The 15,752-nt window shown below is 39.7% G+C and overlaps 1 protein-coding gene across 1 annotated transcript in view; it reads left to right on the top strand.

The window, feature by feature from the left end:
- CADPS2 (calcium dependent secretion activator 2) overlaps window positions 1-14,374 on the top strand; it is a 348,762-nt gene extending 334,388 nt beyond the window's left edge. Inside the window, exons 30-31 of the mRNA XM_063134072.1 lie at window positions 12,465-12,569; window positions 13,744-14,374. Of these exons, the coding sequence (XP_062990142.1) occupies window positions 12,465-12,569; window positions 13,744-13,914 (276 nt within the window). The 3' untranslated portion in view covers window positions 13,915-14,374. The remainder of the gene's footprint in view (window positions 1-12,464; window positions 12,570-13,743) is intronic.
- The last annotated feature ends 1,378 nt before the right edge of the window (window positions 14,375-15,752 follow it).

Here is a 15,752-nt window from a genome sequence, read left to right as displayed (position 1 = left end):
TGAGTCCCTTATTGTAATAAGCATCGATGTTGGCACATAATATTTTAAGTAAAAATAACATTACAGATGTCTAGATCTGGAAGGCAGCGCTGTATCTGTGCATCCCCCATCCACCCCCCATGCTAATGTTTCAGCTCTGTTCTGCATCTACCATATGTGTGGGAAGACGCATAGGACAGGCAGGTCATACAAGATGCAATTTAAAAATGCATCAGGACAATAAACAGGTTATTTTGGTTTTGCTTTATTTTTGGTTTCAACATAAGCACTAAATAGGGAAGATTTGCATGGATTTCATTGAAAAATTAAGCTTTACTGTGAAGGCATAAGTGATTGCCATAAACTACTATCTTTCTTATAGTTGTACACCCCATTCCTGAATTCTTGGTATAGGATAATAGATAAAACTAATTTAAAAGCTTGACCCTCCTTTGCCATACAAAAAAATCCCTCTCTTTCTTGAATGCATAAACATTTAACAGTGATTTGTAGGGCTGGGGAGAAATAGTGATTTTATTAAAAATTCATGAAATTGACCCAGTAATTTGAGAAGAAATTGTTTTGTGAAATGGCATCTCCCCCAACTGTGTTTCTCTGAATCATTTCACTGATTCTTCAGCACTTTTATCTGCGAATAAGTCCCACTGAACTTAGTATGACTTACTTCTAAGTAGACATGCATAGGATTAAACTTTAATATCTTCCACCCCACAAAATATAGCACAGGACACCTTTTTAAATTTTGGATCTGGTTTCAAGTAAAGCATCTTTGGGTTTATTTATTTATTTTGTGAGAAAACAAAAGAAATAAATCCAAATGCAAAAATATATTTTAAAATAATATCGCATGGAATGGCACATCATAACTTTTATTTTTAACAATCCTTTTACTCTTTCTTTGGACGGGCATTTAACACAGCACCTTTCAAATAAAATGAGCTGCTGGAGAAATGATCTATCCACTCTGTAAATATATGTGTGTTTCTGTACTTTTATCCACTATAATGGTGGCCCCAGTGAATGGTGGCAAAGGAAGCAGCTATTATTTTTTTTTATGGCCATTGGCATACTGAGTTTCCCAAAATTCAAAAAGTACCTCAGAACAGGGCTTTCTGGGAGAAACAAAATGAAGGTTGCTCCTATTCTCTTTCCTTGAAAAGAATTTTGCCTCACCCTGAAATATAATTGAAACAAACCAGCCAACTTCTTCAAAGTGGGTGAAACAGCTGAAAGATGGCCTTTGCCTATGCAGTACAGCCCTAGATTTAAGCATCTCTAGTGGCAGTACTCTTGGTGGGGCTGAGGGCTTCTCCACACAGAGGCTGTTTATCTCGCAATTTTAGTGAGGCTTCTGCTTTTGGATTCCTTGCAGAGTTAAGATCAGCTCTTTATATGTGATTCCCTTCCTCCCCCCTTTTCCCCATTTATCTGTGAGTTCTATATGATTTATTATACAGCCACTAGATGGCACTATTATTATATCGCCACTTCCTCTTTACATAGACAAACTCAAACCACCCTTTTTTCTTAGTTGATTATTTCCGTTTCAAATGGTCAGAAAGCACAGTATAGGCACTGGAGGTTGACGACATCATGTAAAGGACCTGCTAACTTTCATGAGTAACCAATCTCAGTTGTAGGATAAAACCCTCATGTGGGGACGCCCTGACTCAAAACGTAGTTATTGTGTTCAGGGCTGCTACTGTTGATTTGGAAGTGATTCTGTTTTAGGAACTAACACTGCCTGCCTTCTTGCTATCTGCTGAGTCCATCAAAGTCATTTATTTAAAAAGGCTATTTAAGTCTCCAGTGCACTCTTACCTCAAAGGAAAGTGATCCTACCAAAGGCTCCCCTGGAATTCCATGCCACTTGGTTTCAATATAATCATTGGACAACAGGGGAAAGGAGGCATGGGAAACAATTTGTTATAGCTCTGATTGAGGAACCCCTTATACCTAGGAGCTTCAGTTGCATGCACAAGGACTTCAGTGTTGGTGATAGCTCTGCCACATGCAGATAAGCAAGTCTTCTCACACAGAAGCTTCATATACACAGTGGAGCTCCACTTCAGCTTTGCACTGGGCTGAATGTACTTTTAATAAAGAGTATACACATTTAATGATAGGCTGCCAGTTACATGTTTTCAATATAAAGCAAAAGGAGATAGTTGGGAGTGCTTTGAATGGACTACAAAACCAAAGCTCTCCATGCAACTACCCTGAAAAGAGCTGTCAGCATAGTTTGGCTTCAAGGCAAAAGCTCTCTTGCCCACACACCAATTGCTGCTGGGGGTGGGAGGGGGATCCCACTCCCAGCAATTCCTCTGCCTCTGAAGCCATGAAGTATTGTTATTAGTTGGAACCATAGTAACCCACAAGGTGAAAGGGTCAAAATCCTTAGAAAATGCAAAAGATTTTCATTCATTCCAATCTAGTTTCACTTTTTTTCAGTACTGAGACCATCTGTCTGCTAAAATCCAATTCAAATCATGTGAATTTAACATCCATGATTACAAATATTTTAAAAACATAAAATTGCAGCTCAGGGGGGGAAAAGCTCCTGCAGGAAATCCTTTTCTCCTCCATCCTGCAGTTCATCACACACACACACACACACACACACACACACACACACCCCTGAAGACTGTGCTACTGTGCAAACATTAATGAAGTTATAAACAAACACATAGGATAATTGCATAAAATTAATTCTGACACCAGCACAGAGTTTTTCAGATGTGATTTAGCATTACAAGAAAGCAGTATCATTTTTAGATAATATTAATTTCAACTGTATTGACTGGAGACCAGAAAACTATAAATTAGCTGATCAAGGATAATTAGGGGGGTGACACACACCATAATGGAAGATTGTCGTGAGTTAATAGGAGGTTTCAATTATGAAGTTGAACTTCACAGGGGAATGATAGGGGGCTTAACAGGCCATTAATTTTGAGCCACGTATGCATAATGGAGAGTATCCAAATCTGTATACGATCACTGGCTCAGATACCTACGATTACACAATTCTGTGAACTGTTAACTCATATATATGTATAAAACTGAGTATCTGGTGGATTTGGGTTCACAGTGTTCTACCAAAATATAACGCATTTTTCTTCCTCATTAAGCAGCAAAAATGTTTTGGATGATCTTTCAATCTGTATGTTAGGTTTTCTCCTCAGACGTCGGTAAAGCTGTGAGTGCATAGTGCTTTTGTATGAAAACATTATTTAAGATGATTAAAGGTAACAACCTGAAACTATCTGACAAAAACTTAAATGATGTGTGGTGATAACGAAGATTGTGTATGCAGAGAGGTGTGTCTGTATAATTCGTCATTACTTCAGCTAGTCACTGTTCTTATGAGCCAGTTGCTAAGAGAGTTTCCTAGAGGAGAGGAGATTTTTAAACTGCCCTGTAATTTTATGTTCTATTACCTTTTTAATCATAAATGTTAAATAATGGAGAGAGAGAGAGAGAGAGAGAGGAATGTTTTCCCCCCATGGAGTATGGGTAGGGTTTTTTACATTCTGCAGTACACTTGTGTAATATAAAACATTACAAATGACTGAAATGGTGTGGCTAACATTATAGGGTCATTTTCAGTTCTCCAACCAGTTGCTTTCAGCTCTGTGTAGAAAACTGGCAAAGCTCTATCTTTGTTTCCTGTCTTCCCTGACCTTGATTTCATTCACTTCTCTAGTATCCATGTGATTATTAACATTCCTTTCAGGACCTCTGAGCATGTTGTGAATTCTGCCAAGCTCAATACGGCATTTCCACCTATGAATCGAGCACTGGGAAACATTACAGCACCTAAAATGGCAATGTCCTTTATTTAGCAGTGTAACCCTCCACAGACTTTAGCTTTACCATCTCAATAAGCAAGCAGTCTTTTTAGTGCAACGTGATATTTTTGCCATTTTTCAGACAACTGTTATAGCTGAAGAAGACTGACCAAGGTATTTACAACACTGGTTTCTAATCATGTAATTATCTTTAGAACGGGGATGTTTCTGCTGTGCAGCCCCCGTTCATTTTGTCACTTGCAGTGCTGCTCCTTCAAGTAGGAGGAAAATGCAGCTCTGTTCTTTCAAACACAAAGCTACAATTCCCCCTCTTCATCCGCAATTGCATTCTCTCAGTGACCAGTTGCCAGAAGAGAGAGAAAAAAACCCTCTTATGTGGACAAGTGATTCAGATGTAGGACTATCAGAGCTCAGAGGTCTAAGGCTTTGTATATTAGTACATATTGAGTCTTCATTCCAGGTAGCAAACAGCCGCATCTTTTAAAAAAGAAAACCTAGTGCCTGGTTTCAAGACACAAGTGTTACATTTAGTTGAATCCCTCTCAAAGTGTTATAGATTAAGGGTTGAGAGAGAACCGGGAGGTAAGGATTGTGAATATTGAATATATTTGTTTTGTATTTCCAATAGTGGACAGAATAATGGAATTCCTTAACTACTTCTCTTTAACTTGCCCGAAGAAAGCGCGGTATGTTGCTCAATCTCTTTTCACCGGCACTGCCGAGAAACAACTTTAATCCTTGTTAGAAAATTGCCCGAGTCTGCGGCTGACAAAGAGCTCATGCTTGTTCCATTGTCCGTGCTCTCGGGGCCCTGAGAGTTGGAGCCCTTTACAGCTGCGTGGATCCAGCCTGGCTCAGCTGTACTATTTAGGAGAGGAGGGTTTGTCAATTTCTATTGACAATGGAGGAGAGTTTTTCAGCGCTTGTAGCAGTGCTGAACACAGTTGGGGATCAATGCCAGCCATTCAGGCTGCACCCTCTTTCATTGCTTTGGTTTGTTAATTCAAGACTAAAGGTCCACTGAGGGGGTTTAGGGGGTTTAAGAAAGCTGATGAACTGAAAGCGTTTATGGCCTTGGTGTGGCAATTTCCATAGCCGGTGGCAACTACTGGCACGGAGGGGGCTGTATCCTTGTTGACCCTCTTGTTATTAAAAATGCACAAGTGCTGTGCTTCTCAATATTTCAACACTCTTTCATTGTCAATACCACCTTCTGAGCCCTTCAGCTTGTTACTTGCTCTAAAGATCTTCTTAGATTGGGTTTGAAAACTTCACCTTAAACACTAGATTAGACTGATGTTCTGTTTTCCGTGCTCCTGTTGATTTGTTGAACCTTCCCAGGGCTGGAAAGCAAGTAGCGGCTTGATGGGGAGACGGGCCGCTAATATGATTTACCAGTCTACAGTCATGCACAATAAGTGTGAATAAATACAGGGGTCTTGCAGAGTCAACCCTAGCCTTTCCTTTTTCCCTCTTTATTTTTTTTTAAACTTCAAAAGAGATATTTCAGGGGAAAATGAAGTGAGTAATACATGCCCTTACAGGAGCAGGATGAACTAGAAATGGGGGGAAGGGGGAGAACAAATTTTCTTTTTAAAATGGTTGGCTGCTGTCATGCACTGGTGTGAAAAATATATATAATATACACTTTCTGTTTTATTCCTGTGCAGGCCACAGCGCTAAAAAAAAAAAAAAAAAAAAGCAATAATGCCGTAGGATTGACATCAGGGCGCATTGTAATGCTTTTTCAATTTTTTTCCCCATCAGGGCTCAGGAGAATGTGATTTATCGGATGGAGCGTATTCAAGTGCTTTTTGTTGGCTTAAAAAAATTGAGAACTTCAAAATCTAGCACACGTTATTCATTAATCCTAAAATATTTAGCTTAAAAACACAAAAAGCTTACCTACTGCTTCTGAACATTGGTTGTTGCAGAGGGGTCCCCATTGTTCAGGATGCAGAGGGGGACTGGTCCCCTTATCTCATTGTGTCATTTCCCTTACCTATTGCTTTTAGAAGACTATGGAGGGCGTGACTTGGCTAAAATTGGGGAGGGGTGTAAGAGGGTCTGGTAAATTTCATTAATGGCCCCCTCTACTCCCCCCCCCAATAATTCATCCAGTGGCTACCTCAGTAAGCATTTTTCTCAGTTGATTGGCATTAAAAGAGTTATGGAGGAGGCCCAGTAGTTTAGTATATTTTTATACCGTTCTGTCTTACATTGGGTTTTATTCAACGATTTCATTCTGTGAACAGGAGGACCGCTCCTGTGAGTGAACATAAACTTTTGATCCAACCCATTGTGTTCAGTGTCCTGCTGAAAGTTCTTCAGATTGGGTTAAGTTTAAGCCAAACTTGCATATATTATTTATTATAGCATGAATGATTATTGTTGATGGTGTGATTTCTGTAGGGCTTGTGGAAGGCTTTTGCCACTGTCTTTGAAATGTACAGCACTTGCTGGGAAGACTGCACCCAAAATGTGCAACATACCTTCCAAGAGATTCCTCTGTAATTATAATATTCAATGCACATCACCTATCAGTTTCGAAGTTCACTAAGAAGTTCCAGGTATTTGTTCTGGATGCCATATAAGAAGCATGTGAATGCTTTTCCTTTCAGACAAAAATGGCATGGAAATCTCTATGTTTTGATTCTCTTACTGAAAACCTTGTGTTTATCTAGGCACCCTTTTCTAGTAACGAAAAGAAAATCCAAACTGGAAAATATTTTGGTCAAAAATTCTCTAGTCATTTTGTCTTGCCAATAGAAATATATCTTGGCACCACATAAAAACCCATTTTATATTGGTAAGGACTTTGAATACAGCAGAAATACATTAAATAGAAATGGATGTTGCTCTGTTATTATTAAAATGATTCACAATAATTGGAGCATTCTCTTCCCATCCTGTTACATGTAACTACAGGCAGTAAAGGAAGATGCTAAGTTTAAGGTCACAGACTCACTCCAATCCTCCCATTCATTTTATCTAGTATTAAACACTGATGTTAGCATTTTAAATATTCAGGAGTTAAGGAACCTCATGGCCCAGTTTGATTTGTGTGCACGGGACACATGGCATTTGTGTTTAGGGAGTGACTTTGGCCAAAGTTCTGTTCTCTGTTAGCCTCCTGCAACCCCATTAATTCCTTTTCAGAGGACCGTGAATCAAGGCACTTGTCACAGTAACTGCAGTTTGCTCATTTGTGCAAGCACCACTTAAGCTCCTGACTAATTGTTTGATGCCCTGCCTTCTTTGCATAACTAATCGGCGGACCACAATATGGGCTCTCCCCACCTCCATTGAAGGTGTTGGTCTTTCGATTGAAATCTGCACTAGATTGTGTTGCTTACCTCCCGCGGTTAATTCTTCTAAAGGTCTGGTTGATAAGAGAACAGATTGGACCTATCATATTCTATGTAACAATGAATAAATAAAAAAGAACAAATGACAGCTATCAGGTGAGTGAATTTATCATTGCAAATGAATTCACTCAAATGCCATCTGTTAAGCTACATGACACTCATCCCTACGTGGATGACAGGGTTCATTTGAATGCCACCTGTTTCCATGGATTAAATATAAAAATAATGTTAATTATCCCCTTTAAAAGTATGACTAAGACTTATAAAAATAAATTCTAAAAGGCATGAATCCAAGCTTTCTTTCTTTAGCCAGGAGTTAGCTCTAACGGTTATGTCAGATAAAATGATAAGCGGGAAGGAAACTCCTAGTTTGCATATATTTGCATGTGCATTATGTCATCTGCAGTTGTAAAACTATAAATGGTCAATATGTAGCTTACATACTGAGTTCCTTACTTTATTGTATTCTCCTTAGTTTAAAATAGTTACTCTCTAATGTAAAAAGATCTGAATAAGTCTTTAGAAAAATAATACTAATATACAGACAAAGGCTGAAACTGAAACGTAGTTCCTTGACTAGACATTCTATTGAAATGAATATGACTGACCATGTGATCCTATCATTGAATTAACACCCCATGGACAAGAATAGCATCACTATTAAATCCCATTGTACCTTTTAGAAAATAACATTCTGCCACATAGTGTTATTGTTATAGCATGCAACACTGGCATTGTCACTATGCCAACCACAGAAGGGGCAAAAATGAACAGAATTGGAGACATGATGAGAGAAGAGTGGTGCTTAGTCATAATTCTGTGCTTGGTCAGAGGTCAGATCCACCCCATTAACAGCATAACATCATGCCACAGAGATATGGTATAAGTAAAAACACACCCATCTGAGTCAATGGGAAGAGTCTCCACAGGCAACCTTCAGCCACTCCACATGCAAATAAGAAAAGCTGTTCCCATTCAGTGTCACACACAGTACATACAAGACCTACAGCAACACTGCACAAGAGCAGTGACCAATGGGAAACCAGTTGTTCCTCTGTTGCGTTGCCACATTTTTCATCTTTGCGACGTTTCGTGGACTGAGTCCCTTGGAAGATGACAAGTCTCCAACATGTGTGCAGATTTTGTCTGCTCCTGTGGCTGAATGGGTTGTGCTGGTGATCTGTGAAGTGGAAGACCTGAGGCTCTTTGCCTTCCCCGTATGCCGTCTGAGGTGACTATTGCCAGCAGCACCAACAAAAGATAGGAATCCCCTTGGCATGGACCATATTTACATTTTCCTTTAGAAGAACTCAAAACTCACCTCTCCATTTTGCAATTAACTTGCATTGCTCTTTCCCACTGGACTGTTTGTAGTGTGGATTATTCTGTGTCCCCACATCCCTCTTTTTTTTCCTTTTTTGCAAAATGCATCTTCCCAGATAGACTCCAATACAACTGAGTTGTGTGCAGTTTCATTGCACATTGTCTGTGGAATTTTCAATACATTGGGACTCAAGAACCCAAGAGGCCTGCTGGATCAGACCAAAAGTTCATCCAGTCCAGCATCTTGTTTCCCACAGGGGCCAACCAGATAGCCTCTAAAGGCAATAGTCTCCTCTTTTTGTTGTTTCCCAACCACTGCTATTCAATGGCATGTTGCCTTTGAACATAGAAGATCATTATCATCATGACTAACAGCCATAAGTTCAAGACCTTCTCTGGGGAAAGCCAAGAGCTGTCATTTACAGGTTCTACTACAGGGCTCATACTCAATGTCCTGGATGTTGTGATTAGAATGGCACTCCCCCTTTCCCTCTCTGGACCTGTTTCTCTATCCAAGGAGTTATATTTGTAGACTATTGCTGGCCGGATTTGTACTATTGATGGTTTTGAACTCTTGTCTGGGCAGAGATTTGGATCTTTTGGCTGAAGGCATCACTTACACAGATACAGTATGGCAGCCTTCCTTAAAATGGTTCTCTCTAGATGTGTTGGACTAGAACTCCCATCACCCCACCAGTGTGACCATTGGGAATGTTGGCTAGGGATGATGGAATTGTAGTCCAATCCATATGGAGAAAACCATTTTAAGGAAGGCTGCTCTATGGCTCTTCTTGCTGTATGCTCATGCATTGCTTGGGAGAGGAGATGTAGGCTGTATTCCACAATCTTGTCCCAGTGCCCCTGCTATCATCACATCTTGACTAGTACTTTCTATGCGTACCATGGAGTTGCTGATAGTGCTAAATATTGTGATTGGCAGAGAAGTTATGAGGACCCTGTGGAGTGACTGTGTTGGTGTTGCTACATTATCACATTATTATTATTATTTGGATTGTTTTGCTGCTCTAAGTCTATAAGACCACTGTAACATGGCATAGGTGTGGTCTACAAGGACCATAAATCCATCTTGCCCAGTTTCATTCCTAAGCATACTTACCTGGAAGTAAGCCTCATTGCCACTGGTGTGATTTACTTTTGAGCAAAGATACATAGGATTGGCCTATATGAAAATGTCTTTAGTCTGCGGTATCATAAAAAATGATATAGGGCCTGTTCAGATGACACTTCAGGCTCTGTGGTTAGCGAAACTGTGGTTCTCTGGGGTTCGCACTGACCACAAGCCATGCTGTCGCACACAACACTTTAAATTATGGTTAGAGCCACTAACACTGCTGCAGACCGTCTGACTGTGGTTAGTGAGTGAGCAGAGTTTAGCAAAACATCGCACAGGACACCTTAAACCCTGCTGCTTAACCAAAAGCCTTAACCAGCATTGTTTAAGGTGTCTTCTGAACATGCCCATAGAGTTGAAAACCAGTGGATCTGGACTTGCCTTTTTGTTTTTGAACCCAATTAAGCCACTGTACTGTTAAATCTGTCTGTAGTATCAAAATATTAGAAGCTTCTTGTTTTTTTAAAAAAAATCAGTGTCTTAAAGAGTTGTATACAAAAAGCTATGCACACCTGTATTGTTGTAAAGTAATATCCTCCTATGTCAATCCTATCTAAGCTGTAGGGTACTTTTTGGCAGGGTGCCTTCCTGTTTCAATATATGCACACACACACACACACAAATATTATTTTTTGCTTGTTTAACTTTCAAACGTGCAAGAAACAGGTGCTAGCCTTAACCAAAAACTGAACAGTTGATAACAAAGAAGTTAAGGAAATAAATAATAAATAAATAAATACAATTGAATACATAGTGTAATTAATTAATTTTGATAATTACACTATGTATTCAATTATATTTATTGATTGATTATTTCCTTAACTTTTTTGTTATCAACTGTTAACTTTCAAACGTAACAAATCTGCATTCCCACAATCTCCATAGATACGTCAAATACTACGTGGAAATCTCAGCATTGCTTGTTTAACAGTTTTGAAAGCTGATCACCTAGCACTACTGAGAGGAGACCTACTTGGCTTGTTGTCCAGAAAACATTAAATGTTTGTAAAAATCTGTGTAACTACAAAATGTGTATGCATAGAAGACAGTATAGAATTACTGCTTTGGACACAATTCCTGGAACATCCTTAGTGGAAGCCATATTGAAACAAGTACCCATATTTCAATTCTCATTCAATTTATTTGGGCTTGTGCAAGAAACATTCTGGTGGGTTGTATACATTGGCATTAGCTCTCTCGTATCTGGACCCTTAACTGTGAACCACATAAAACCATGTTGCTATTGCCAAGCATAGAGGCAAGCTAAGCCACTGCCCTGGGTACCAAAATCTCATGGATGCCTGCTTTGGCCATATAATAGAGGCATTTCCTGCACTTTTGGAGGATGTGCACAAACAAAACTTAGCTCTTTGGCTGGGTGATAGCCCCTCACTCCCAAGAGACACAATGAAGAGACTTCTGATCTCCACTAGTTACAGAGGGGATAGACAGAGTTGTAAAAAAGGGGAAGTAAAGAAGTGACAGTCATCAAAAATGAAAAAGGGAGTATATGGTCAACTATTTATTATGATGTTACTTAACATGCTGCTTTTAATGATGCACTGGTTTAAAATGTTTGAATTAGTTTTATGTACTTTGTGGTGTTTTTATTTGTGTTGTGCCCCACCTCGATCCAGAGGGAGAGGAGGGTAACAAATAAATTATTATTATTATTATTATTATTATTATTATTATTATTATTATTAATATTATTATTTTAAGAGGCAAGAATTGTGTAGCAAACTTTTAATCCACCTAGGGTAGCAAAAGGCCTTTGGCTGACCCTATTGCTTGCTTGTTTCTGGTTGAATGCAACAGCCATACTCTAGACCTCACCCTTAATGCTTCTCACTCCTTGAATCTTCAGATTTACTGATTCCCATTTTTCCTCCTATTGTAAAGGGAGAAGAAATTAAATTTGGATGGGGGTGGGCAGGCGGGATGTTATTCTGTCCTTTATAGAGCTGAAGCATCAATTCTCCACAAATGTCATGTCACTCCTAAACTGAAACAACTCCTTTCCTAGTTAAGAGTACAGAGTAGTGTTCAGTAGTCAACCTAGGGAAACAAAAATGGTCAGAATTTTTTTTGACTGCACCCCGATTCTCCCGGGCATGCTGTGGCTTCACGTACACCACTAGTTCCTCAGAGCCAGGCTTGGCAAGTCAACTCTTCCTTAGTTCAGAGCCTAGGATTTCAAAATATTTTGATGGACAAGAAATGAATCTCAAAGAACTGCCAAGGGGGCAATAGCAGTTCATTTGAGGAAGAAGAATTTCTTCCATCCAGAGCTTGGTCTGTCTCACTCCCCCTCCCCTCCGCATTGATTACACTTTTAGTAAGGGCGTGTGAACTACAGGAACTGCAGGAAGCGTGTTTCATCATCAGATGGTCTCTTCTTACATTGGATTTCATTTCCCTTTTTGCTAAGTGAAACTTGCAGAGCTGTGCAATTTTTTTATCTGCTCTGTAAATAACCTTCCTTCCCCTACTGTTTCGACAATCCATTACTTGATATAAGTGTGTATTTAATACTCTCTTTTTTTGCCTGCAGATACCAAAGTGTGAAACACTCTTTCACATGAGTATGGCACAGCTCAAAGATAGAGCAGATTTTGCTAATGTTAATTCATGTGAAGACCAATTCAGGTCAAGTTAGCCAATTTCCTAGCAACAACACTTGCAGTTTTACTAACAGGAATTAAGGCATTATTGGCTTCAAGTGCTGATTTGTAGTCATTTCCATGTGCTTCATTTGCTGCTCATTGCCAAATCTGCTAAATGAATAGTGCTGGAGTTGGGTTTTTTTCTCCTCCTTCCTTTCTGCAGCAATGGTATAGCAGCTCCATGAAAGTCATATGTGTGTGGCTGGCTGATCGATTAGATCTCCAACTTCATATCTACCAGCTGAAGACTCTCATCAAAATAGTGAAGGTAAATGCATTTGAATTTGATTAAATGTCATTATGGAAAATGGAACAAAGAATAAATTATTCTGGCCCTCTCATGATGAAAACTGTTGCCACTTGACATACGTAGCACTTACAATGATACTTCTAGATAGCAACAGGAAGGAAATGGATGCTTTGTTTCCTGTAAATGCGTTAGGCTCAATGCAAACATAATGCTTAACCATGGTTCGTGCTAACATGGCAATTGCCATAACCCTGGATAAACTGCAGTTTAATTTGCCAAGCTAAATCTTGCTACCTAGATGGTGAGTATATAGCAACATGAGCAAACGCTGCAAGCAAAGCAATGAGGAAATTACCTTAGCTGTGGTTTGATCAGTGCATATGTAAGACTTAACTACGGTGCACGTCAAACCAGGTTTTCACATCCTAATTTGTGGCTAGTCCTTATCTAGGACCAGGTTTTGAGTTATACAGTTAGGACAGAGTTGCTTGTTAAATTAAATTCCTGCTCTTCAGTGGTGGTGGAGGATAATTGGGGAGGGGGGGAGAGAAAGCGGTCCAAACCACACAGCCTATTGGAGAGCGGCTTGATGAGCTCAACAGCCAGCTCATCCTTGACCTTTGTGTTACTTGATGAGAGTTTGATACCTTACTTTTGAAAAGATACTTACTTCCCTGTATTTACGTAATGCAGCTTGTGTGGTCTTCACGCACAAGGAAAGGTATTGCAAAAGAACTGTGTTGAGACATGTTTTGAGTACCATAAAGAAAATGTTGTTATATGTCTCTCTCTCACCCAGACATTGACATCTGGAGCTTCTGGAGTTAGTAGTCCTTTCTCATCCTTCTCTTTATTATATGCCAACCATCTTCTGCCAAAGCACCCAGCAGAAAGGACCATCACTCAGCGAAAAAGCACGTTTTCCATAAATAAGGTCCCAAGTTCAGTCCTTGACATCTCCAGATATACAGGGCTTGTAAAGGCCTTCACTGGGTTCCTGGAAAGTTGCTGCCACACAGTGTAGGCTGCTAGGATTAGATGAACCAATGGTTTGGCAAAGTGCTGCCTATATCTACTCCCGCTCTGTACCTCTATTCCACTACAATCCTTGCCCATCCCCTGAGGAGAAAGGGAGAGATGGGAGAGGACTTAATCCTATCCTGTTTTTGTGTGTATGTGTTTCTTGCTACAGAAGACCTATCGAGATTTTAGGTTGCAGGGAGTGCTGGAAGGAACGCTGAACAGTAAAACGTACGATACTGTCCACAGCCGTCTAACGGTAGAGGAAGCCACGGTCTCTGTGTCAGATGGGAGTGGACTTCAAGGCATCACTATGAAGGACAGCGATGAAGAAGAAGGCTGACCTTCTGTGTCTCTCATAAGGTGTTTGTTTTGTAACTTGTTCTTACATTTGCGTCTCTGGTTTCGCCTTAATGCCCTGTACTACACTAAATTCATCCCACTCAAAGGAAAGAGAAAAATGGCCTCTGAAAGATGGGTTAGAAATGGGGGTGGAGGCTTTTGGTGCCAAGAATGTTCTAAAAACAATGGGGGGTGGCATATTTTTTCTGTGTAGCTTTGCTTTGCGCTGTGAGAATGCCAGCGTGGAATCCGAGCTCCACTTGTGCTTCGTTCCTTTTTGTTCGTAGCGTTGCAGTCTCTTCCCGTAACTTCACTGAAGAGTGGGCATGCCCTGTGCAGAAATCAAACTATGTACATCACACATCCCTACCAGCAGTCATTCTCGGACTCTTTGGTTCCACTGTACAAAGCAAACGTTGTGTCATTTGCAAGAATTACAGCCCTACCTGTATTTTCCATGGTTTGTTCCTCCTTCATTATTAGGTGAAGTGCATTTTTTTTAAAAAAAAATCTTACTTTTGGTTCCTAACACTTTGTTTTTGCTATGTATAAAATTAGGAAGACTGGAAGGACTGCCAGGAAGAGAAAAAAACTCAATTCTAAGTGTTACATCTTCATCTCTCTTGCAAATGTAAAAACTCTCATCTTGTTGGATGTTAGGATGCTTGCCTTCAGTATTTCTATGTCTCTGTGAAAACATGCAGGCAATAAGACCCCCCCTTCTTTTTTTCTTTTCTTTTTTTGGTTACTACCAACTCTGTATCTAGCCATGTTTGTATAAAATTCTAAAATTAAAAGATGTTTGCAATATTTGAAATCACTTTAACCTCCTGTATGGACTTTCTTTTGTGGGGGAGAGCAGTTGAAATAATTGCATATTTCTTAAGCCGTGCAGAATATGAAAAATTGTTTTATATGAACCATTTGAGGGTCTGTCGTATAACTTCTGTAGAAAACACCCTTCTATTCATTCCTGTTAATACAAAATCTTAGATCAATAGAATATAGTACTTTATTCTCGTTATTGCTTTTTTTAAAAAAAGAGATTCAACTTTTCCATACCTCCACACAAAATGCATACATCACTGCCTATTGATGACCGCTTGAATGGCTCCAAAGGCATCTGGAAGAGTACTGTGCAAAGACATGGGGGAGGGGAGGAGAGTTACTTACGTTCCTATTGACCCTAAATGTCTGGCCTTAATTTAGCAGTGAAGTGTTTTATCCCAACGAATTCCTTGAACAATTCAGAATCTCTCCGGTTTATGCGACCGTTCTTTGCAAAGACAGGTCATGCAACTTCGTGGCTGTTCTATAAGCACAAAGGATTGAAGGATTGAAAAGTAGCGAGCTTTCAAGAGGGTTTTTGTTGTTGTTTTGTTTTTGTATTTTAAGCGTTCATGTAAACTGTGCACCTCGACAAGACCCAGCTCCCCCTAGAAGTGGCAATTACTCCTTATTCCCCGAGAACTCAAGATAGAGCTATTTAGTGGAGAAAAGAGGCAAATACAATGTTCTGTGATCTTGCAAACTGTTTTCACAAATATAACAGGGAGAAAAGTTTGCCTGGGTCCAGCTTTGCCTATCCTGATGTCTCTTCTGGAATAACTGATTATTTCCGGAAGTTGTCAGGAAATACCAAAGGTTTTCTGCTACAGTGAGTGATCATGCCAAGTGCATTATTCTTTCTGCAATCTTCAGGGACCAAACACCAGTCTGCGCTCATTCACTGGTGACCAGACAGAGCTGCAGCAAGATTTAACTTTGCAGAGGGTAGATATTACCTGCTGGTGTGATAATTGTGATTGTAATTTAGGTACACAAAGGAAAAGGGAAGCC

Source organism: Elgaria multicarinata, chromosome 9, assembly GCF_023053635.1.
Source record: "Elgaria multicarinata webbii isolate HBS135686 ecotype San Diego chromosome 9, rElgMul1.1.pri, whole genome shotgun sequence".
Classification (NCBI taxonomy): domain Eukaryota; kingdom Metazoa; phylum Chordata; class Lepidosauria; order Squamata; family Anguidae; genus Elgaria; species Elgaria multicarinata.
This window is presented reverse-complemented; position numbering and strand designations above follow the sequence as displayed.